Source organism: Aethalodelphis obliquidens, unplaced genomic scaffold (assembly GCF_003676395.1).
Source record: "Aethalodelphis obliquidens isolate GAN/ISIS:26980383/991018 unplaced genomic scaffold, ASM367639v1 scaffold5, whole genome shotgun sequence".
In the NCBI taxonomy this organism is placed as follows: domain Eukaryota; kingdom Metazoa; phylum Chordata; class Mammalia; order Artiodactyla; family Delphinidae; genus Aethalodelphis; species Aethalodelphis obliquidens.
In genome coordinates, this window is record NW_020837949.1 from 49199068 (window position 1) to 49224761 (window position 25694).

Below are 25694 nucleotides of genomic sequence, written 5' to 3' on the forward strand. Positions count from 1 at the left end.
TCACTTCAACTCCAGTTCCCTGAATGGTAAAATGGGGATGAAATAGTACATCCCAATTTCACAGGGTTGTTGTTATTAGGATTGATAATATGCACATGGCAAATGTTATCTCTTAATAGTATTATTAGTTACTGGACATTGGTTTCCTTCCAGCTACCTTAAGGCAAACTTAGAAAAAGCCACCCTCAGAGTCCCTACCCAAAGCAAAACAGCAATGCTTCTCCTTTGGGTAAACACAAGGCTGGTAAATATGTGTGTTTCTCCTTTCTGTAAAACCAGAGACTGGCTTATGTGTCTGTTGGTTTTGTAAGAAGATCTCTATTCTACCTATTAATTTCAAAATTCTATTTCATAATCTTTACACTGCCAAATGGGAAATTGTTTTGCCCCCAAGATTTATATCATTTCAAAAACTGTTATCAACCTACCACTTAATAAGCACCCAGCCGCTGTTTTCCTTGGAAAGTGTCAGGGATGGTGTACATTAGTTCCTAACCGTTCCCATGAAATGTATGGCACAGTTCCTGGTATTCCTGAACTTCCTAAAATTCAAAGAACCTCAGGATGCAGAGAGGTTAAGAGACTTGCCCCCAAAATACTTATTGGCCTAAATCCTGTCATGGACGATATGGCAGCAAACGCACTGGATGGAGTCCGTGGCACAATACTAACGTTGTGGGACTTCCCTTGGTGGCGCAGTCATTGAGAATCCGCCTGCCAGTGCAGGGGACACGGGTTCGAGCCCTGGTCCGGGAAGATCCTACATGCCGCGGAGCAACTAAGCCCGTGAGCCACAACTACTGAGCCTGTGCTCTAGAGCCCACGAGCCACAACTACTGAGCCCGCGTGCCACAACTACCAAAGCCCGCGTGCCTAGAGCCTGTGCTCCGCAACAAGAGAAGCCACCGCAATGAGAAGCCTGCACACTGCAACGAAGAGTAGGCCCCGCTCCCCGCAACCAGAGAAAGCCTGCACACAGCAACGAAGACCCAACGCAGCCATAAATAAATAAGTAAAATAAATTTATTAAAAAAATAATAATAATGTTGTGTGTGTGGATTTCAAAGCACACCAGGGCCTCCCTCTAACGTGACCCTTAGGGACTCAGGCAGCAGGCCGTTTACTCCAGAATTCGTGCCCTAACAAGGTCTGGGTGAGTATCCTCTCAGTGCTCTCTCCCCAGAGAGGACCAGGCCACTGCAGGGCCTCTTGAACCTCAGGCAGAGGTGGAGTTCAGTTCAACTGCCTTTCATTTCTCTGCTCAGAATCACTGTGCATGCAATAACTGGAGATCCATCTGGTGCTTACACCAGACAAAGGTCTATCTATAAGTCCTTCATTTGCAGGACAAGCTCAGGAGAGGATATATGAAGGACTACCCACCTTGACAGTCCACTAGTTTAAAATTCCAAGTAAATGCTACAACTTCGGAGTTGCCTGGTATCATTTCCCTTGAGGTTAATTTAAGTGCGTTAAACACCAGCTTCTCTACCTGCAAAGCTCTATGGGTACAGCATCTAAATGAGGGTAACAAGAACTCTCCAGTCTCCCCACCCATTCCTAATCGTACAACAATAGGTAGAAGCCTCTTCAGGATCAGGCTACACTGAGATCACTAATTTATCAAGTTCCTCTAAATCTAGTTGCTTGCTTCTGCTATCTATCAAGCCAAGAACATTTATTCCTTGTCAATTTATAAGCATCTCAGAGAAACACCAGAGCCGCCACCAAATAACATGTGTGGAACCCATTATTTCTGGTTTTAGATGGACATTTCTGAATTCACATCATATTATTTATGTAGAAGAGAAGGATCTATACTTTCATTAACTCCCTGAAGATAATGAAATTTCATACCTACTATAAAGTGTGTCATAAGGACCCACAAATTTTTTAGAGGGAGTCAAAAGGCAACTAAAGAATTTCATTTCGTTTTCAAATGCTTAGTCTTACATACTTGTGTTATAATTTTCCACACAGAATGCATATCTGGTGTGACCTCAGGAGTAAAACGAAAACAAAATCAAAATACAAGGCGTACCCTGGCCATGGGCTTCAACACAATCATCAAAGAAAGCAGTTCTGAGTTTTTACTTTATTTTCCAAGTTGGGGAACTTTGAAAGAAAAAAGGGAAGAAAGGAGAAAAAAGAGAAGTTTTGTGGGTGGTATCTGGGTACCCAATATACCAATGTAGCTATTAACAATGTGAAGATCAAAGGATGCCTAAATTTTATCTCACCTGTTCTATACAGAGTCACAGATAAAATCTGAGCCCATTTCTATGCTCTCAAGAAAAGTCTGGACTAAATTACACAAAAGAAGTGACTATCTTCATGATCAAGGGCCAATAAACTATATACACCTGTGGGCCAAATCCAGCCGCCACCTGTCTTCACTAATAAATTTTTATTGGAACACAATTACACTCATTCATTTATGTATTGTTTATGGCTACTTTCACCCTACAACAACAGAGCTGAGTAATTTTGAGAGTCTGTATGGCCCACAAAGCCAAAGATATTTACTACCTGGCCTTTTACAGAAAAAGATTGCTGACCCTCATTCAAGATAATCAGAGGAGGCGACACACCACACAACACTGTTCAAGAGATTATGATACAGTACTATTTCCAAGTAAAGTAAATCATTTCTAGTTATTTACTTATCTTAATTACTCAGAATTGAGACTAAGGCAAAATAATTCCATATATTCATTTCCTACTTTCCTGTTCTACATATAAAACACTGCACATCTCTTTTCCAGAGAACACTACATCCTCTCAAAACCTAAGATTTATCAGGCAATATAGTCTCCAGAAATATGCTATAAGAGATCATAAAGACATACCATTAATGAGCTATAAAAACTCTTTCTGAATTTTAGATGTATTCATATCTTCATACATGAAGGCAATAAACATTAAAATATTAACAAAGGTACAATAAGGAATTCAAATAAACAACTTTAGGAACCATCGTACTACTTCATTTAAGAGACAAGCACTAATTGTAATCATTCAAATTCAGTTCTTTGAATTAGAAAATTTTTTATAAATTTCAATTATAAGTATATCATAGTATCCCATCAAATGTATGCTACCTAAAAATTACTGTGATTTCTATGGACTACTGACGGCATACTTACATGAATACATATCTCATAGTCAATATAAGAATGCCAGAAGTCCTCCTTCTGAATCCTAGGATCTCGAACCCAAACACTTACAAATTCCTGTAAAGGCATCACAAGCAAAGAAATAGGTTTCAGAATGGCAAGTAGGGCTAAGAAGGGCTGAGAGAAATGACTGTACAAGAACAAAACTGAAATAAACTTTAACCGATGTGGTTGTAATCCTTTAAAAAACAAGAAGTTAATGAATCAAGCACCACAGGAAGTCTAAAAAAACGCTGTTGCCACAAATGGAATTTTTACAATAACGCAAAACCGAGCTGGGTGCACTTTTGGATAGTTTTACAGGTTATGTGAAGACAATAAGAACAGATACTCTAAAACTGATTTTTAATTTTGCATCATGAAAAATAGGTTCACATTTTTATCCAGTTGTAAAAGTGGTCATTTCTTACTTTCTTCATTTCTCTGAATTAAAACTATAGGCCCTGCCTGCTAAATCACTTGCTAGAACACAAGAAAGAGTGACAAAGGCCATGTGAAAAGCAAGCAAGGAGAGCTGAAAATGACGTTGTGTGTGCACCCCAACTTCCTGAGAATAAGCACTACTAACTTAGTAACAGAAAGATGAGCGCCTTTGACACCCTCTTCTATTTTTAAAATATACCTTCCCGTGTAGTTAATCATTTCATCTTCATAACAACCTCATGTTATAGATAAGAGTTAGAAAAGTTAAAAAAAATACAAAGTAGATCATTTTGTTCCTTTTTAAAGATAGTAAGAACAGGAAATGGGGGTAAAATTTCAAATACAATATTTTTTAAAGTGCTCTTCATTAAATCAGCTCAATTTTAAAATATGAAAACGTACCACAAAAAAAGTGTTATGTTTGGCACAACAATTCATTGCTAACTGAATTTCATTTTAAATATTTTAACTTTTTGTTTTGAAAAAAGACTTCAGGGCTGAAATTTGAGGCATTCCTTACTGCTTTGCTGTGGCACATCTGAAAAGCAGGCCGTCAGCGCTCTAGAGCAGCAGAAGAAAAAAGATCATGAGGTTTTCTGGACTGAGCACCTCCATTCTGTTATGCAGATAATAAAATGAGAATTTTTCAGGACAGAGGATTAAGAGAGAAGGAGAAAAATAGTCCACATTCCCTTAAATCGCTTTTGCCACCTATCAAGTTCACCTTCTAAAGTAATGCTTTGCTCTTGCATTGAACACTTCTGCCCCACTGCTTGCCCTCAGTATATATACAGGGATGATGAGCTAATGTTCCAAAAAGTCTTATCTTAAAATCTTTTCATTATGTATTTTTAAAGTCATTTAGAAGACAGACAATAAAAACAAGACAACAATATAACAATACTCTAAACGTTTTGGCCATTTTTTCTTAAAAGCGTATTCTAAATTATAAGAGGGACTGTAAAGACAATTGTTAGTAAGAAGCCCTCTTACATATAGTGTGATTGGGTCAGGGTAAAGTAGATCCTGCCCAGAGGTGGAAATGAAACAGAACCCAGGCACCCTGCCCTTAGTGCGTGTGTGTGCGTGTGTGTGCGTGTGTGTGTGTGTCTGTGTGTAACTCATTTTCCCAGAGTGCTTTTCACACATCCATAATTCTTAGAAAGAGTGAATCAATCACCAATGAATCAATGAACAGAAGGACAAATAGGTCAGGAATAGGAGAGAAGACCAGAATCCAGGGTAGACCACATCTAACCCTCCAAATGCCCCCAGCACACTCAGGGCAAGGGAGAATGTTGACAAGGGCTGACAAGGTTATCCTACCCCCGTTAAGCCAGCCTAAGGGAGAAGGCTGCTAGTCATCAGGTCACATGTAAGCCACACTCCCTCCCAGGGTGCTGGCAGTTCCACTTTTCCACTGGAGAGGCAGAAGTTCTTGAATATCCCACAGGGGAAATTAAATATTTCCAACAGCTCAATGTTCCATATTAACAGTAGAAGATATGCACCTGTTACTGAAATAGTGGGCCTCCACTCAGGTAAAACAAAAATGAGAAGACAAAGAAATGCATTTGTCAATTTTCTACAAACCTGTCATTTAAAAAAAGGTTTCTGAACTAAAATTATAAAGTCCACAATTACCACAGCATCACAGACCCCTTGAACACTCAACATATTATTAATTGAAGATGGTAGTAATGACAAATAGTTCTCAAAAAAATCAGGACTTTTTCCCCTGTATCTGTTCGCTACTGTCTAACTACTGACATCTACACTTTGAGTAACATGTCCCTTTTCATGGAAAGAGCACTGAAATTGTGGTCACAAGACCAGGGGTAAATTCTGATTCACTTACTTCCTAAATTATGAACTTATCCACTGAGCCTCCGCTTCTACATCAGGAAAATAGGAATGATGCCTGTCCGGCCCATCTCAACTGCTGGTTAGGAGGATCAAATTAAAAAATACCTGTGAGAGCACTGGGAAAATTTTCATTAAGTGCTACATGAAAGTCAACGATTATTACGTAGAAAGGAAAATGCTTATAAACCCAGAGCACAGAGGTCTTCCCATAGACCTTGGCAATAAGCAATTCAGAAAAGCTAATCCAGATGTCTACCTTTTTTTAAGTAAAAATTGATTAATTTAAGAACCTAGTTGCAAACACTTTAATACTGTCATTTCTCAGTGAAAGGCAGAGTGACCTAAAGATTTCACAGAAATTGCTTGGAGCAGGCCCCTCATGAAATGTGTAAAAGGAATGAACATCCTAATGAACACTGTAGATTCTACACTAAAGAATCTACTTTCCTCATCTTAGTGGATTGTAATTCTTGGATTGTACCATTCTTATTACTCATTATGACTAATCTTTATGTAGGAAAGATATGTTGAAAACATATTCTAAAGCCATGCTGGAAAAAGAATCCCCTAAGAACACAGCAATGCACTTTAAATGAACGCTCAACATTAACTGTGGAGCTAAGGCTGCAAACGCTTTTTCAATCCTGAAAATCTTTAACTTGGTTGAAGTGCGAAATGGCGAACTTTCTTCCTTCTCGTTCCCTTCAACGTTGCTGTTGCCCTGAGAGCCATCCCAGGCTGCTGTTCTTCACATCCTGTTAGGATTCCAGGATGACCTCATCCGAACATATGGTTTCAAGTGCTCAGCGTGAGCTGATGATTCTCTCTCCATCCCAGTCCAGGCATCTCCCCACGTATCCAGGCTTCTGCCTAGACAGCTCACTGGGAAATCCCACAAGCACAAAGAATCCACGCCCTTCCCACATCCTCCTCTTCATCTCATCCCCAGCAACCCCAGCCAGAAACCCAGAGTCCCCAGACTTCTCTATCTGACTCACTGACCACGTCCTCCAGATTCACCCTTCTTTGACCCACCCACAACTCTATTCCCTCTGTGAGTGCTTTGACCCAAGGACTGCTTGCCCAACATTAATGCATGGGCTGCTAATTGATCCCTGGGCCCGTAATTCAGACCCCACACTAAAACAAGAATGGCTCCAAAGCACACATCTGATGGTGTCATTTTCCTGCTGAAAATCCTACAAAACCTGCCCCATAACCTTCAAGACCAAGTTCAAACTCTGTAGTTAGCACAATATAGCCTTTCATGATTTTTCACTCTCCTAATCTCCAAAGGCGAAGCTTACATCCCCATACACAGCATGCAATTTCACACCTGCACGCCTTTGAACATGCTGTTCTCTCTGCCTGCACTGCTGTCCTCACCCCAGTTTCTGCTTTTTCCTTCATCGCCATCATCTGGTTCTTTCTTTTATTTTCTGCTAACTCCAATCCATTTTCAAAAGGCAACTCAGTCTCTAGAAATCCTTCTGGAATTCCTCTGGAAATCCTCAGATTCACCCAGTCTGATTAATTTGACTCTACTCCAAGCCCCTACTGTCTCTGGGCAGACCTTGGGCATCCTCCCTCTTCACCATGCCTTACTGCACTGTAATGACCTGCAGGCCTCCTCCACTAGATGCTAAGCTCCTTTAGGGTAGCTTAGGCTGTCCAGCATGACTTGAGCGCCTGGCACACCCAATGCAGTCCATTAATATCATTTAATGAATAAATGCATGTCTGCAGGAATAAATGAACTGGCTTCAGGGAAAAAAAAAGATGAGATCAAACTTCAACTGAAATAAAAACCTCATCCACTTGGGTTCTTGGACTCCATGAATTAATGATGTTATTTAGCAGCTGGTCTAAAGTTTATCTTAATTTAACAAACCCCTTCCTCTAAGGGTGTGCCAATTAACAGCACGTGGCTACAAGAGCAATGTTTAAGGTCTGTGAGAATCAACTGTTTTCAAGCACCCTAAAGAACTCCAGAAGCACCTATTTACGTAGAAATAATTGAAAATCATTCTGAGAGCACCAATAACTTGAGTCCCCTAAGACTTGTACCAGACAACGATTTGTTTGTGTAGTTGGAGTTAAAATATATACTTGAAAGTAATAAAAGTACATTTATTTTAAAATATTCTATAATTCAGATGGGCCTCCCTCCCCCAATCTGCAATTAGTAGGAATTAGTGAAGTTTCACGATACTTCCAGCTACGAATAGCACACCCAGGAAGCCAAGGTTCACCTGTAATGTCTTAATTAGACGCATCCCTCATGATGCTGCCCACCATCCTTCAAAGGAATGTTGACAGCCTGTCAGCCACAAAGGACAGCTCCAAGTTCCATAACTAGAATCGTATGGATTTCCTATGAAAATTGCTTCAGTAGCAGCAGTTAGTCAATTTAATAACCTTATTAAACACTTTAATGACTTCTTGGGCCTAATGATTATATCTAGTATGAAGGAAGAAATCAGGCAGAGTAGAATTAAAAATTTAAGCTAACTGATCCCTACTGTTCTCCATGTGAAAACAAACTTCTGAAGAAAGAGAACTGTACTCTTTGAAAGTCTAGTTCCTGTGTTGCCTTATAATAACCACTCTTCAATTTCAGTGTACCCCCTTCCCTCCCCAACTCCCACCCCAGGTTCAACCTTTATCCATTTATCCATCTACCTCGTCTTTTTTTCCTTAGCCCTGATATATGAGAATAAATCAACAATAAAAATAACCATACTGAACAAGGCATGTGCATGTGCCAGGCACTGTGGTAAGTGTTTTATACATGTTTTCCTTTAATCTTTACGACAATCCTAAGAGGTCAGTAATATTATCACCCTATCACCCCCCTTTTTACAGATAAGAAAAATAAGACTTCTTAAGCTTAAGCAACTGGCCCAAAGTCAAATGGCCAACAGACTGAGCTAGGTTTCAAACTCTGGTCTGCCTTGCTCCAAAGCCTGTGCTCTCAAACATGTTCTACTGGGTGTTTCTTTAACAATAAATAATAAATCTCCGATTTCACTATATTTCCAATTTCACCAAAGTGCATTATTTTGGAGGGAAAAAAATTATTTTCTTGCTATTCGCTAAAACATCAATTCAAACAACATGTTCTTCTGAAACTCTGTCCCACTAGCTTCTCAAAGGCCTTGTATTTCATTTTTATATCTCTAGCACCAAGCACAGTATTGGCACTCATTAGTAAGTGCTCATGAAATGTCTGAGAATTAACCAACTGATTATAAAGAAGATTCAAAACCAAAGGATGTACAGGTTCTGTATGCTGAAAACTATAAGATGCTATTGAAAGAAATCGAAGAAGTATATACTTCTTTGTATATATCTGTGTAAGTATATTCTATACTGTGTTCATGTATTGGAAGAGTCAACATAGTAAAGAGATAAATTCTCCTCAAATTGATCTATAAGTTTAATGCAATTCCTGTAAAAATCCCAGCCAGATTTTTGAAGACACAGCTGACCTTATTCTAAAATTTACATGGAAAGGAAAAGACCCTAGAATAGTCAAAATAATCCTGAAAGAGAATAAAGTGGGAGGAATCCTTCTTCCTTATGTTAAGGCTTACTATACAGCTATAGTAATCAGGATAGTGTGGTATGGGTAGAGGGGCACAGGTCAATGGAACAGAATAGAAAACCCAGAAATAGACTTATGCAAATATGCCCAACTGATTTTAGACAAGGGTGTAAAAACAAGTCAATGGAGGAGAGATAGCCTTTTCAACAAGTGGTTCTGGACCAACTGGACATCCCCAGGCCAAAAGAGGAATCCTGACCTGAACTTTGCCCCTTACGTAAAAATTAACTCAAAATGGACCGTAGATTTAAATGGAAACATAAAACCATAAAACCTTTAGAAAAAAACATAGGAGAAAATCTTTGCGACCTATGATTAGAGAGAGTTCTTAGACTTGACACCGAAATGATAATCCACGTAAGGAAAGAGAGCGAAATTAGACCTCGCCAAACCTAAAAAGCTTTGCTCTGCACCTCCTGTGAAGAGGTTGAAAAGAAAAATTACAGGCTGGAAAATATCTGCAAATCACTCATCCCTCAAAGGACTTGTAGCTAGAATACATAAAGAACTCTCAAAACTCAACATGTAAAAAAAACAAAGAATTCAATTAGAAAATAGGCAAAACACATGAAAAGGCATTTCACCAAGGAAGACATACAGATAGCAAACAAGCACATGAAAAGATGTTCAAGATCATTACCCATTAGGGGAAATGCAAATTAACACCACAGTGATATGTCACTACATACCTATCACAGTTTCTTCTATTTTTATAGTACAGTAAACATAACTGTGTGCTGACTGTAAAAATATTTATTCTTATTACAAAAAGATGAGTACAGACAAAAGCTAACAAACAAAGAATCTCTAGGTGTTAGTATTAGTTTTTCATAGCCTTGATGAGAATCTTCTACCACAAAAATGAAAACTTGTTTCATTTTATGCTCACTTTCTCAGGCCGTTTTTATCTATTCCAAAGTATATACCCATTTTATATGTTTATGTATTTGAACTGGAGACTCATTCATTCAATTAAAATGCATTGAGTCCTGGTTCTGAGCGAGGCACTGACATTTAACCAATGTCTTATTCACCAGGGTTCTATCCAGGGCTCCCACATAACAATCTCAAAACTAAAATTTAGCCCCTTTCACACACACTACGTTCTCTACAAATAACATGCTTGAAAGGCAGAAGGAATGTATCAAGCAACCTTCCTTTATTTCCTAATAATATTTATGACAAATAACCTAAAAGACATCCTCCAAGGAATGTTTCTTGTCACTTTATAGCTTGGAGTGTGTTTAAATGCCGTTCCCTGGCAGTTTTGAACGATGACTTTTAAGAAAGCTTTTATTACGTCGCGATATATAGCTGTGAGTGAAATTCAACTAGGCCTGCCTTTTACATGACTTATAATAATTCAGGATGTTATGAGTTTCTTTACACAAGCAGTGTCCAGAATTAAGGAGAGTTACCTTTTTGTATTTCATAATACATTAGTGGAAAACACTCATCTTTTACAACAAGAAATAATTACCAACCTGTGCTAAACTACACCACAAGGACACGATCAGCAAAATCCAGAATGTGAAAACATCTATAGGTCAAAAGATGCAGTTTCTTCAACAAATAAATTGCACAAGGGGGAAAATGGGCAGAATGAGAGGTTTTAAGCAATATATTAACAAAATGCAATGTGTAGTTCCTATTTGGATCAAGATTAGAACAACCAAATATACAATTTTTTTTTCAACGTAATCAGGGAGACTTGAACACTGACTATTTGATGATATGAAGGAATTAATGTTAATTATTTAAGGTATGATAATGTCGTTTGTTTCTAAGAAGGGTCATTTGTTATAAATGCATACTAAAATATTGACAGATGAAATTACACTATGCCTAAAATTCGTTTCAGATAATTCACTGTGTGGTAGCAGGAGGGAATGGGTGGCGGTGGGGCGATAGCCTGGTCATGAATTAATAACGTGTTAACTCTTGAACCCCCAGGTACATAAGGGCTCATTATATTAGTCTCTCTACTTTGTGTATGTTTAAAATTTATAATGAAAAGTTAAAACCAGTAAAGGAAGAGAAGGAAGGGAGGAAGGGAAGAAGGGAAGAGGTCATCTCAAGGGGACTGCTTTATGAAAAGAGACACATGTGGCACTTGAAAACGAAAGTAAATCAGAAACATGAATCTGAAAGCATTAACCATGAGTTCAACAGGTACTGACACCGTTAACATAATGACATCCCAATACTTATCTACCTTTGAAAAATAAGATTTTTTTCATTATTATAAAAATAAAATATGTATGTGGTTAAAGAAAGAGAGAGAGATCATTTCAAGTACAGATGAGAACACCCTGAAAATGAAGTCCCCCTCCTACTGGACTTCCAGTTTCTTTTCAGCCTATCTAGGACTTTTACATACTTCTTCTATTATACACATAATTGGCACATATATGTATATATATGTGTGTGTATATACATGTATATATAATTTTTAATGCAAATGGGAGCACACTGTAAATACTGTTTTGTACCTTGGTTTATTCATTGCACAGTCTTTTAGAAATCTTTATGTGTGAGCACGTATAATTCAATGTTATCTGTTTTAAAACTAACTGTTTTAGAGCAGTTTTAAATATACAGAAAAATTGTTCCAAGACAGTAGAGAATTCCCATGTATCCCATACCCAGTTTTCCCTATTATTACATCACGTCACATAGGCAGGGAGGAAAGGAGGAAGGAAGAACAAATTGAGTTTTGGGGATTGGGAAAGGGTCTTGTCTTGTCACTTCCCTTCGAAGTCCCCAGCATCGCAGGACACCAGGTGGAGGTGTTGCTTATGGGATATCCTTTGATGTTACTCACTGGTCCCAGCTCAGTCAGTTTCCAATCAGAAATCAATATTAAAACCATGCTTTCCTAGAGCAAGCCCAAAATGTTACCATCAATCAGTGTAAGTGTATCTTGAACACTTAAATGTTAAGCTTAGAGCCAACACGTCCAAAACAGCAGCACATCCTTCCCATCTCTCCCTGTAGGGCCCTGTGTGGCAGGGTCCTCACGGTGCCTGGAACCGTCCTGGGCCCACTTGGTTCTGCTCCACTCAAGGTATCTCCTGCCACGGAGTTGTAGATTTACTGTCACTCAAGTGTCAATAAATGCTAATTGCCATTATATCCAATACCAAGTATGTACATTTTGAAGGAGAAAAAACTCTTATACAAAAGGTATGAATCTCTAAAGGTAGAATTCAGCCATCATGATCCAGGAGAGTTGGGGAGACACACACACACACACACACACACACACACACACACACACAGAGAGAAAAGAGGTTTCAGCCCACCCTTCCAGTCACATCACATATGTAGGACTATCCCACTTACACCAAGCAAGCCCTGGGCAGAGACACAAACACAGTTCCTTGGAGGGGCCAGAATGTCAGACTCCATGAAAGAGTGTAAACTGCTTATTTACATATCACATAAGATGAGCTCAATGTGGCTGAAGCCAAGGGTCCTTAGTGACGCAGGAAGATCAACCTGTTCATTCCGGGTGTTAGAATATAAAGAGAACGAAAATGCCTGGCTCCACACAAGACGCCGTCTGAAACGCGTTTCCTGTCACAGCCACCTGCCTTTTCATTAGGGTTCCGGGTTCTGTCTCATTAAACAGAAGAGTTGATTCAGTTGGGTCCACCTAATTATTCTTATTAAAATATGTAACCATAATATTTTAATTGTAAATTAAAGCGGCATGCATGAATGAATCTGAATTCATTTTAATTTTACAATGGCCTGATGCCAAGGCCTTTTTACGGGGAAGATCCATCAGCACGGATACTGCTCTCGTGGGAATTCAAACCAATGTGCAAATGGAACATGTTTAGCTAACAAGGGAGCCTCTCCCTCCCTGTTCTCCTCTCTCTAGATTTATTGCGGTAATAAAGCTATTTTAACAAGAGAGACTGCAATCGACTCCCCACCCTACCCCCCCATCTTAAAAAAAAAATTTTTACCAAACTTCTAAACTGGCACTACCAGCTTAGGTAGAACCAAGATGTCAGTCCTGGGCCATTTGCATCTTGAACAAGGATGGTAACTGGGTGTCAATTCACATGTCAACCTTACGATTAATTAGCAATGTCTCCTGTGGGCACCAAGTGCAAAGGGCTTACACACACACTGCCCCCCTGGTCTAGATTCTAGAACAATCAGGGATATTGCATTCAGCCTTGATATATGCAGTTAGGTGGGACTTGAATTATTTTCCACTAAACCACCACCAGCCACTAGGATATTTAAAGGCTCAACCAAAACCTCCTCCACTTCTAACTGGCATTAACTACAGGGTGCTGATGGGGTAGCTGCTGAGATAAAAATATCTTGATAATTGAGGCTTTAGGAAAGCCCCTCCTTGACTTCTAAGCTGAGGCCTGAAAGATAAGGAGTCGTCAGCCTGTCAAGGTGGTGTGAAGGCTGGGGAGAGAGATTATTCCAGGCAGTGGGAAAAACCTCTGTGAAAGCCCAGGGGCCCAGGGCACACAGAGCAATCAAGTTTCCAGAATAAGGCGTGAGAAGGGCACTGGGTGGAGGGAGAAGCGGGAGGAGCCTGGGGAAAGAAGCAGGGTCGGATCACACAGGGCCTTGGAAACCACACTGAGGAGTGTGGACTTTGTTCTAAGAGCAACGTAAGAGAAACCAAGAAATTCTGGCCACACATAGAAAATGAATTGATATGTGATGGACAGTAGTATGTTACGGTACATCCAGAATCTGGTCTTGCTGTGCTTATTCCTTGCTGACAGAGACTCAAGTATATTTCTGGGCATTATACCCCTTTCTCAACTTAACGGCATTTTCCTTTTCAATTGAAGGACTTTCCAGTTTAAAACTGCTTAATGTTATATTATTATTATATAATTAGTTATAATAAAGGACTTGTAAGGTCAATATAATGCTTTCTTTATGCAGTTGGTTAAAGTCTGTGTCTAGTTTTTATTAACTGAAATGAACTTTAAAAATCGTGATTAAACCAGCCAAAAAAAAAAGCTTCTCATTGGAAAAACGTCTTTGTTGCTTTCATGGGGAGCTTTCTCCCCCCAAGAACAATTTTTAAAATGTGCCTCTGGAACAGTGCCGGCTGTCAGCACAGCTCCGCTCTCAGGCCAATACAGGTGTGTAGTGAAGCATTCAGCTTACCTGAAAGGAGGTCTATCCTCTGCCCTTGGCTTCTGGGAGGTGATCTCTAGGCCCCTGGAATGTCTTGCCTGACAAGAGTATCTTTGTTTGCCTGGGTTTGGCCACTGGACAGTCTAACAATGTGAATATGATGGAGGCTTAGGGCCACGCTGTATCAGCTGTGACCTCTGGAGGAACTAGAGGCTAAAGGTATTAGCCTGATCCCAGGAGGAGCGGACAAAAAGGTCGGCCATGCAGGCAGGATGAGCCCCAATAAAAACTCTGGACACCAAAGGCACAGGGGAGCTTCCCTGTGGAAATTATCACACACCGACTCCTTGTGGAGAGAATAAGCAGTAGCTCTGCATTTGGGCCCCTTCCCAACCTGGCCCTCTGCATCTCTCCCTTCAGCTGGTTCTAACTGGTATCCTTTCCCTGTAATAAACCATAACAGTGAGTATAACTGCTCTCAGTGAGTTCTGTGAGTCTTTCTTGTGAATTATCAAAACTGAAGATGGTCTGGGGAACCTCCAAATCTGAAATTGGTATCAGAAGTGAGGGCAGTGTGGAGGCTTGCAGTTTGGCCACCTTCACAGAGGAGGTATTTCCTGAAGCAAGCACCTTGGTCCCAGTACTGTTTAACACAGGGACAAGGAAGAAGCATGCCTGGCCTTCGTACTGGGTAGGGCCAAGAAGACTGCACGGATGCTGGGGAGTGGGGGTCAGGAGGTTCAGGAGGGCAGCTGCTTTGTTCTTTCATTAGCCCCCGTCTATGACGTCCTGTGGTATCTTGACTCTCCTCTACAGATTTATGGTCAGAGAATGAAGAACTAACCTGTAGTGAGTTAAAGGACGTGGATTATCTATTTGGGGATTTCTGATGACATACCTCTTTCTGCTGTTCTGGAAACATCTTCAACACAGGACACGATCGATCTGAAAAATAAGATACCAACACTCAGTGATTTGGAACCTCCATACAGGAGCAGATATGCCTCTCAGGGCCTCCCACCCAGATCCCCCCTGAGAGCCTGCCCTCCCACAGTCTCTGAAAAGTATACCTGTGCTTCTCCCCTAACCCTGTCTCCTGCTGACCCAACCAAGGGGAACATCGGTCCACCTGGGAATTGGGAGTTTAGGCTACGGCAAGGCCAAGACAGCCAGATGATGACCGGCCCTCAAACTGAAGGCCAGGCAGGGTCAGGCTGGAGTTGGAGCCTTGGGGAAATCAGAGGAGGCTGGAGATGTTGGGGAGCAGAGGGCCATGAGGGGCAGCAGGGGATGCTGGTTGGCAGTGAGGTGAAGAGAATGGAAAAGGTGCCCAGCGATCCACCACTGAGAACAGCCCTGACGGTTTCACCAGCAACCCAAGCTTTCAAGGGACAAGTCACTCCTGTGACATTTAAACTACTCCCGAGTTCAGATAAGAGATGGTGTGGCCCCAAGAGGGATGAAGATGGGAAACTTGATTCTGAGCCTCCAGTCAGTGCAGTCAGCCACTCGGCTGATTCCAGGCCCTGCATGTTCCTAAGACTGTCTATTGTTCCTTAAAACCCCACTTAGCTAGTTGGACTTAACACCTACTCCCTGCCAAAAAAAAAAAAAAAAAAAAAATGAATCCCCTCACTGTATGCACATGTATTTTACAACAGAAAGGTGGCTATGGCTGCACGGTCACGACTTGCCTTTATTTTGATAATGTAAGTCTGACCCCACTTTCCAGATAATTATTATCATCCACAAGTATTTCCTGAGTCTCCATGAACATCCCTGGCACTGTAGGGAATACGAGGAAGTACGTGGGTGCTTCCCACATGGTGGGTGTCGGGGAGGAGAACCCAGAGCAGGCAGAGGAAAGAGCTCCCGAAGGAGGTGAGCGAGCCGCACCGTGAGCAGTGGCTGTGCTGCCAACGGGAAGGAAGGTCCTTTCAGCCAGAGTGAGTGAGCGAGCAAGAGGACCCACAGGGGAATTTCAAGGTTCACGGAAAGAGGAGGAAGAGGTGTGACAGTGGCATACACAGAGGATGGGGGAAAAGCGTGATGGACAATCCAGAGATGGGGACCAGGCCGGTTCAGCTGAGGGAAAGGCTTCATGGGAGGTGGGAAGCTGCCAAAAAGGTAGGTCTGCATCCTAACCTCCGGAACCTGTGAAGGTGATCTTATTTGGAAAAGGTGTCTTTGCAGGTGGGTGGGCCCCAAATCCAATGACAAGTGTCCTTCTTATAAGAGACAGAAGAGAAGAAATCATCCACACACAGAGGAGAAGGCCATGTGAAGATGCAGGCAGAGACTGGAGTGATGCAGCCACAAGCCAAGGACACCTGCGGTCACCAGAAGCTGGAAGAACAAGAAAGCCTTCTCTCCTAGAGCCAACAGAGGCAGCACAGTCCTGCCAACACCTTGATTTCAAATTTCTGGCCTCAGGAATGGTGAAGAGAATAAATTTCTGTTGTTTTAAGCCACAAAGTTTGTGGTAATTTCTTATGGCAGCCACAGGAAACTAATACGGAGAGGCTCTCTGGGGATTAGACTAGAAAGGTAGGCTGGGGACGTAGCTGGGGAAGGGGGAATTCATTCATTCACTCACTCACTCACTCGGTATTTATGTGCCATGTGCTGGAGTAGGAGTGGGACACACAGTGGAGGGCAGAGCAGACTCAGAGCTTACGAGATGACTTCATAAATACAGTATAGAAATGATAGAAAGGAAGGGAAAGGACAGCCTCTTGAAAGAACGGAAAGACTAAATGGGGAAGTGGGGGAGTGTCGCCTGGGAAGGCTGTACTGAGAAAGTGGCACTTAAGCTGAGGCCTAAAGGGTGGTGTCATTTAGCCAGGAAGGCTATAGGAGAAAGGCATTTTAAGCAGAGGGACTAGCGTGTGCAAAGGGGCGGAGGCTGGAAGGAGGAGCAGCTCGAGAGTTCAGGTTATTGAAGGAATCCCTGCATCGGCTGAAGGCTAGGCCATGGGTGACATCCATCTTGGGATTCTGCCGAAACACTGATCGGGTGGGTCCTTGACCCCAAGCCTCCACCCCTTCCAGATCGTCCTGCCAACTCCCACCCCTCTTCCCCGCTCCTGCCCCAGCTCTTCACCCCCATTACAAAGCGTGTTGTGCAAGTCCCTGCTGGCATGAACCTCACTTGCATCATAATATTTGTATATTCTCCTTCTCCCAGTTGACTGAATGTCTCCAACAAAGCACATCTGCGTTTTCTTGTGTAAACTTCACAACCATTCTGTGAGGGAGATTTGAGTGTCCTCACTTTACAGGTAAGAAAACAGAAGGCTGGAGGGAGCAGGTTGCCCCAGGTCACACAGGGAGGGAGAGAGCTCAATTAGTCCAGAGTGAACTCAAGTCAGTCTGCTTCCCAGCCCAGGTCTTCCCATTGCCTGAGGCTGCCTCCATGACTGTGTGGCTGGACAAATGGTTCACATTTGGGGTCTTGAATTTAATTCTCCCCAAGGGACTTGAGCTTTTCACCCACCCCCACCCGAGGCAGGAGGATTCAACAGTTCTCACAGGGCATTGGCCACCTGAGATGCTAGAGACCAAGTCAAACTGTACAAATAGGAAGCTGAAAGTTTAAACTGGCTCCAAAACATCACAGAGAACACACAGTCAAGCTTTAATATTTTAAAGCTGGATAGAGGGATGGGGGTGGGGTTAGAGGGGAGAAGACTTTCATTTTCCACTCCAGCCACTTCCACATTGTTTGAATTTTTCCAGTGAACACAAATTAATTTTACACTTTTTCAGGTAACAATCATTTAAAAATAAACACAATAATTCTATCAGAAGTATTAAAAAAGAAATGACAGGCCCAAAATGGAGACACCTGTGCCAAAACTAAGACTTAATACCTAACCAAACTGCCATTACAACCTTCCCCAGGAATGTAATCCCAACTAGAAAACGTGAAAATTTCAAGTCAGCACCGATTAGGTCACTCTTTTGATCCCCCCAAAGGAAGATGAGGTAACTCCTTCTGTCCCCCATAGGGAGGTTACCTAAGCCAGAAATAATCTTTTTGTTTGTTTATGGCTTGCCTTGCCTTTGAAAACCTCTCCCTCTCTGCAGCCCTCTGGAGCTCCCCTCTACTTGCTAGATGGGATGCTGCCCAATTCATGAATCGTTCAATAATGTTAATTAGATCTTTAAATCTACTTGGTTGAATTTTTGTTATTCAACAGGAGAAATAATGACTCAAACATAAATTATGGAAGATTTTTACTTGGTTGAATTTTTGTTATTCAACAGAAGAAATAATGACTCAAACATAAATTATGGAAGACTTTTACTTCATTATGGAAGATTTTCCTATGCAGATTCAAACATAGGAAAAGATGCTAGCTTTGTAACTCAATAGAAAATGTCATCAGGTACTGGACCTTGCCATGGCATTTACTGATGGGGGGAAGGAAATTAAATGATAGCACCATAGAACGGTTTGAGAGAAAAGGTTAGATGTCTATAATTTAGCAAACAGAAGCCGCCAGTCAGAAACTGCCCCCTGATAAACTATGCCCTCCTGGTGGGTTGTAAAATTTTTCATTTGTTTAGATTTCCAAATTCCCCAGGCTAGCCCCTATGCCTGTCAAAATAATGGATATGGAGAATTCTTGCCTCACTGAAAGACTTACAGGAACCAGTGTGGAGATCTGACCCCAGCTAACCTTGAAACAGAAAGTAGAACGGTGGTTGCCAGGGCTGGAAGGAAGGGGAAATGGCGAGTTCTTGTTTAATGAGTATAGGGTTTCAGTTTTGCCAGATGAAAAAGGTCTGGAGACTTGTTACACAACAATGTGAATATACTCAACACTATTGAACTGTATGCTTAAAACAGGCAAAATGGTAAATTTTATGTTTCTTACCACAATTAAAAGTAACATTTTTTTTATAAAAAGGTCAATAATCTATTTCGAATGTTTAACCTTGCTGTAAGTGCAAATAAAAATGAGATGCCATATTTCTGTCTATCAAATTAGAATATTTCTTCAATGAAATCCATTGCTGGCAAGCATCACAGGAAATGAGACTGAATGCTGCTGGTAGGAATGTGAGCTATTTCAATATTTCTCAAAGACAATTTGGCCATATGTTTCAAAAGCATTTTTTGTTTATTTATTTATTTTGCAGTACGCGGGCCTCTCACTGTTGTGGCCTCTCCCGTTGCGGAGCACAGGCTCCGGATGCGCAGGCTCAGCGGCCATGGCTCACGGGCCCAGCCGCTCCGCAGCATGTGGGATCTTCCCGGACCCGGGCACGAACCCGTGTGCCCTGCATCGGCAGGCAGACTCTCAGCCACTGCGCCACCAGGGAAGCCCCGAAAGCATTTTAAAATTACTTATGTTCTTTGACTCAATTCTTCCACATCTGGAATCTCAATGTAAAAAAACTGGTCAGACATGTGCAAATAATTTTTATATGAATGTTCACAATGCAGTATTTTTCATTTAAAAAATCAAATAAAATAGAAACCTAAATGTCCATAAGTAGTACACTAGGAAAAGTGAATTATGGTAGGGCTGCATAAAAGACCACCTCGTAGCCATTCCAAATTATGTTACAGAAGAATACTAAATGATAGGGACTGTTCAAGAAGTATTAAGTGATCTTTTTACATATGTTTTTAGTTCTTTACTTATTTATTTAAGAACCGAAGCCTACATGTGACAAGTCAACAGTGGTCATTTCTGTTTTATTTCCTTCTTTTCTGTATTTTTCCAAAAGTTTACAATGCGTTTGTTAAAGTAATAAAACCATGATGATATCACTTATATTCAGAATCTTAAAAGATGATACAAACGAACTTATTTACAAAACAGAAATAGACTCACAGACATAGAAAGCAAACTTACAGTTACCAAAGCAGGGAGAGGGATAAATTGGGAATTTGGTATTAACAGATACACACTACTATATATGAAATAGGTAGACAACAAGGATACTGTATAGCACAGGAAACTATATCAATATCTTGTAATAACCTATAATGGAAAAGAATCTGAAAATGTGTGTGTGTGTGTGTGCGTATATATATATATATGACTGAATCACTTTGACCACCTGAAACATTGTAAATCAACTACATCCCAATAAGAAAGTGGGAAAAGAAAAAGGAAACTATATATATATATGGGTTTTTTGCCATATGGCTCGGCATGCAGGATCTTAGTTCCCCAACCAGGCCTACGGCAGTGGAAGCACCAAGTCCTAACCACTGGACCACCAGGGAACTCCCAGAAAACCATATATTTTTAAAAAGATAGTAAACAATGTATTCAATTACTTTTATTATTCCCCCCTCCAAAAAAAACAAACAATAGTTAATTTCACTTTCAGTGTTTGTTTCATTTCCTCCTAAATGTTCAGCAATTTTTCTACTTAAAAAATCACTGGCTTCTTACTTTCATCTGTACAAGGATATGACATCAGTGGGGTTATTTAAAATTCAAAGTTTAATTTAGTGCCAGTTTTTCCCAGACCTGCTCTCGGTGCTACCTATGTCCTTTGCAGGTCTGTAGTGGGGATAGGGGCGGGGCAGGGGGGGCTGGTATAGCCCTCCCAAATCTCCCCTAGGGGGAAGTTCTTGGCCAGGGTCTTGCTGGAGGGGTAGTTCTACAGGTAGCCCTGTTTTCTAGCACCTGGGGGGCCCTCCTCGGACACAGGAACCAGCATCAGTGATGGGCATCAGACTCCAGGGAGGCCCCTGCACAGGTTAGCCAGGTGCCTGAGGCATGGCCTGGCATGGAAAGCAGGGATGGCTGGGCACCAGCTCCCTCCCAGCATTTAGACTAGGAAGCACCAAGACTAGGCAGTTCTCTGGGTCCTGAAGCTAGGAAATGATGATGAGAAAAGGGAGAGATAACGACGTCTTAACTGGAGTTCTAAGGGACCAGAGCTTATACTTAAACAGAAGCCATGACGTAAATAAAAGATCTCTTGAGATACTAAAGAAACTGGCCACCAGAAAAGTTGAATTACAGAAGCCCGCTTCAGCTGCTGATGTCCGCAGGGTTGCCTGGTGCCAGCGCCGTAACCCAGAGTTCTTACTTCCCCAGTGGCTTAAGTGCCCAGAGTCACCTGGGTCCCCATGCACAGTGTCCTTACAATAAGCAACCCCGTACTCGAGGTAGCTTGAGGGAGATCCCAATTTGTGCAATCAAAAGAGCTCAACCAAAAAGAAAAAGAAAAAAGAGCTACACCAAAACATGAGAATGGATTGAAGTGGGGCAGCCATGCACTTTTGAGGAGGGCCGGCAAGGTGTGCAGAACCATGTGTAAATCAGGCCCAAGCTGTTCGTCCTCAGGGAAGAGGAAGGGGGTGGGATTAGAGGGGAGAAGACTTTCATTTTCCACTCCATCCACTTCCACATTGTTTGAATTTTTCCAGTGAACACGAATTAATTTTACACTTTTTCAGGCAAAACCAAAATGGAAAAAAAAAGCAGAAATCTGAAATTCAGTTAATGTTGGAAAGACAAATAAAATTACCATTAAATTTTTCCAGCATTTATCACACATACACAAAAATATATTAAAGGGGGTTAGCAGTCTAAAACAATACTGGTTCATAACACATAAAATAATGAAACCACTAACTTGCTAATCTCTATGATATAATCTCTACAATGGGTTCCATTTATGGTCATGAATATGATGCTAGGACAAATTTAGGGTTTGAAATCCAGAGACAAGAAAAAGAAAAAAAAAGTGTACATGTGTGTGTGTATATATATATATATATATATATAAAAATAATTTTAGCATCACAACCATTTTGGTGGCATTTAGGAAAAATGCTACCTTAGATTTACAGATGCTCCGGACACAGGCATGTGCATGTTGGGCCTGACTTCCACCTCCCTTCATACACACGCTAAGGAGAGCCACTGAGGGGAGAGCAAAACACAACTAGGATAAACAGAGGAAGGAAAAAAAACATAAAAAGCAGATGTAAGAGAGAGGAGCAGACCGCTAGAGCAGACAGGCAGGTAACAATGGACTTTCTAACTTGTGCTGTGACATCCTCTTTCCTCACAAGAACCTTAACCTCCCAGATCAAATCCAAAAATATTTTTCACACTTCCCAAACCGTCTCCTTCCTTTTTTTATGCTACTAAGTTTCTCCTATTACTGATGCGTCTGGGCTACTCATTTTCCCCTTTTAGAAAAGCAGACAAGTTTCAGAAGTTGGGGGAGGGGTATTAGTAACTTAAATATTAATGTGAATTAGTCCAATCGGATTGCATTCCTATTAACCAAGAGTGATCAATCTTCAGCTACTCACTCTCCTCCCCCACCACACAAAACCATCGGCTTTTGGGTTTATGGAGTTCTTTGCAGTCTGATGTATCCCTCAGTGCCCTGCCACAGGACCATGAAAGACCTAAACACACAGCCTCCTAAAGAATGACAGAAAATGCCCTGCTCCTCTCTCCAGCCAACAGTTGGAGAGACATTTTTTTTTAACTCTCCACTCACCCTACCCCTTCACGTGATAAGAAGACTTTGCAAAAGTATTACCACAAAAGTTCCCATCAAAACACTACCTGAAGAATAGCATCAAAAGAATAAAATACCTAGGATTAAATTTACCAAAAGTGCAAAACGTATACTCTGAAAACTACAAAACACTGTTGAAAGAAATTAAAGAAGATCTAAATAAATGGAAATACATCCCATGTTCATGGATTGGAAAACTCAACATTATTAAGATGGCAATTCTCCCCAAAATGATCTATAGATTCAGTGCAATTGATCAGAATCCCAGCTGAATTCTTTGTACAAATTGATAAACCGATTCTAAAATTCACATCTAATTGCAAGGGACCCAAAACAGCCAAAACAACCCTGAAAAAGAAGAACAAAGTAGGAGGACTCTCACTTCCTGATTTTAAAACTCGCTACAAAGCAACAGTACTCAAGACAGTGTGGGACCAGCACAAGGATAAACAAATAGACCAACAGAATAGAAATGACAGACCAGAAATAAACCCATATTTCTATGATCAACTGTTTTCATCAAGGGTACCAAAACCATTCAATGGGGAAAGAACAGTCTTTTTAATAAATGGTGCTGGATTTGATAAAGGAGGCTGGAATGTACAGTGGAGAAAGGACAGCCTCTTCAATAAGTGGTGCTGGGAAAACTGGACAGCTACATGTAAAAGAATGAAATTAAAACACTCCCTAACACCATACACAAAAATAAGCTCAAAATGGATTAAAGATCTAAATGTAAGGCCAGAAACTATCAAACTCTTAGAGGAAAACAGAGGCAGAACACTCTATGACATAAATCACAGCAAGATCCTTTCTGACCCACCTCCTAGAGAAATGGAAATAAAAACAAAAATAAACAAATGGGACCTAGAAACTTCAAAGCCTTTGCACAGCAAAGGAAACCATAAACAAGACCAAAAGACAACCCTCAGAATGGGAGAAAATATTTGCAAATGAAGCAACTGACAAAGGATTAATCTCCAAAATTTATAAGCAGTTCATGCAGCTCAATAACAAAAAAACAAACAACCCAATCCAAAAATGGGCAGAAGACCTAAATAGACATTTCTCCAAAGAAGATATACAGACTGCCAACAAACACATGAAAGATGCTCAACATCATTAATCATTAGAGAAATGCACATCAAAACTACAATGAGGTATCACCTCACACCAGTCAGAATGGCCATCATCAAAAAATCTAGAAACAATAAATGCTGGAGAGGGTGTGGAGAAAAGGGAACACTCTTGCACTGTTGGTGGGAATGTGAATTGGTACAGCCACTATGGAGAACAGTATGGAGGTTCCTTAAAAAACTACAAATAGAACTACCATATGACCTAGCAATCCCACTACTGGGCATATACCCTGAGAAAACCATAATTCAAAAAGAGTCATGTACCAAAATGTTCATTGCAGCTCTATTTACAATAGCCCGGAGATGGAAAAGACCTAAGTGTCCGTCATCGGATGAATGGATAAAGAAGATGTGGCACATATATACAATGGAATATTACTCAGCCATAAAAAGAAACGAAATTGAGCTATTTGTAATGAGGTGGATGGACCTAGAGTCTGTCATACAGAGTGAAGTAAGTCAGAAAGAGAAAGACAGATACTGTATGCTAACACATATATATGGAATTTGAGAAAAAAAAATGTCATGAAGAACCTAGGGGTAAGACAGGAATAAAGACACAGACCTACTAGAGAATGGACTTGAGGATATGGGGAGGGGGAAGGGTAAGCTGTGACAAAGCAAGAGAGTCGCATGGACATATATACACTACCAAACGTAAAATAGATAGCTAGTGGGAAGCAGCTGCATAGCACAGGGAGATCAGCTCGGTGCTTTGTGACCGAGGGAGCACCTCGGAGGGAGACGCAAGAGGGAAGAGATATGGGAACATATGTATATGTATAACTGATACACTTTGTTATAAAGCAGAAACTAACACACCATTGTAAAGCAATTATACTCCAATAAAGATGTAAAAAAAATAAAAAATAAATGGTGCTGGGACAAGAGGATAGCCAAGAACTAAGCTGGACCCCTACATTATGCCATATATAAAAATTAACTCAAAATGGATCAAAGACCTAAATGTTAAGAGCAAAAACTATTAAGACTTAGGAGAAAACAGGTAAATCTTCATGGCCTTGGATTTAGCAAAGGATTCTTAGATATAATAAAAGCATGAGCAATAAAAGAAAAAATAGATAAATTCGACTACACAAAAATTAAAAACTTTTGAGCTTCAAAGGATACCATCAAGAAAGTGAAAAGTCAACGCACAGAATGGGAGAAAATATCTGCAAATCATTTATCTAATAAGGAACTTGTACTATCCAAAATATATAAAGAACTCTTACAACTCAGTAATAAAAAGACTTAAGGATCTAATGTATAACATGGTGACTATGGTTGATAACACTGTATTGTATAACTGTAATTTTCTTAGAGAGTAGAATTTAAATGTTCTTACCAAAAAAAAAAAAAAAAAGGTAAATAAGTGAGGTGGTGGATGTGTTAATCAACTCAGTGGGGGAATCCTTTCACAACGTATACACATATTATCATGTTGTACACTTTAAATATCTCACAAATTTGTCAACTGTACCTCAATGAAGCTGGAAAAAGTAATAAAAAGACTAACAACTCAATTCAAAAATGGGCAAAGGATCCTGTATAGACATTCTTCCAAGGAAGATATACAAACGGACAATAAGCACATAAAAAGATGCTTGATGTCATTAGCTATTGGGGAAAGCAAATCAAAACCACAATGAGATACCACTTCACTTCCACTAGGCTGGCTAGAATCAAAAAGTCAGATAATAACAAATGTTGGCAAGAATGTAGAGAAATTGGAACTGTCACGTATTGCTGGTGGATATATAAAATGGTGCGGCCACTTTGGAAAACACTCACATTTTCTCAACCAATTAAACATAGTTTACCATTTGACCCGGC

General features: G+C 40.6%; 1 protein-coding gene across 5 annotated transcripts in view; it reads right to left on the minus strand.

Annotated features, from left to right (window-relative positions):
- Positions 1–25694, minus strand: part of SNX10 (sorting nexin 10) — a 73394-nt gene that overhangs the window by 9997 nt on the left and 37703 nt on the right. For 2 of the 5 annotated variants that reach the window (XM_027102346.1, XM_027102345.1), the window contains exons 2-3: positions 15101–15147; positions 3147–3233 (exon numbers count right to left, since the gene is read on the minus strand). In XM_027102346.1, coding sequence (XP_026958147.1) covers positions 3147–3233; positions 15101–15124 — 111 coding nt within the window. In that variant the 5' untranslated portion in view covers positions 15125–15147. Of the gene's footprint in view, positions 1–3146; positions 3234–15100; positions 15148–25694 lie in introns of those variants that run through there. The other 3 variants (XM_027102347.1, XM_027102348.1, XM_027102350.1) reach the window with 2 other exon arrangements.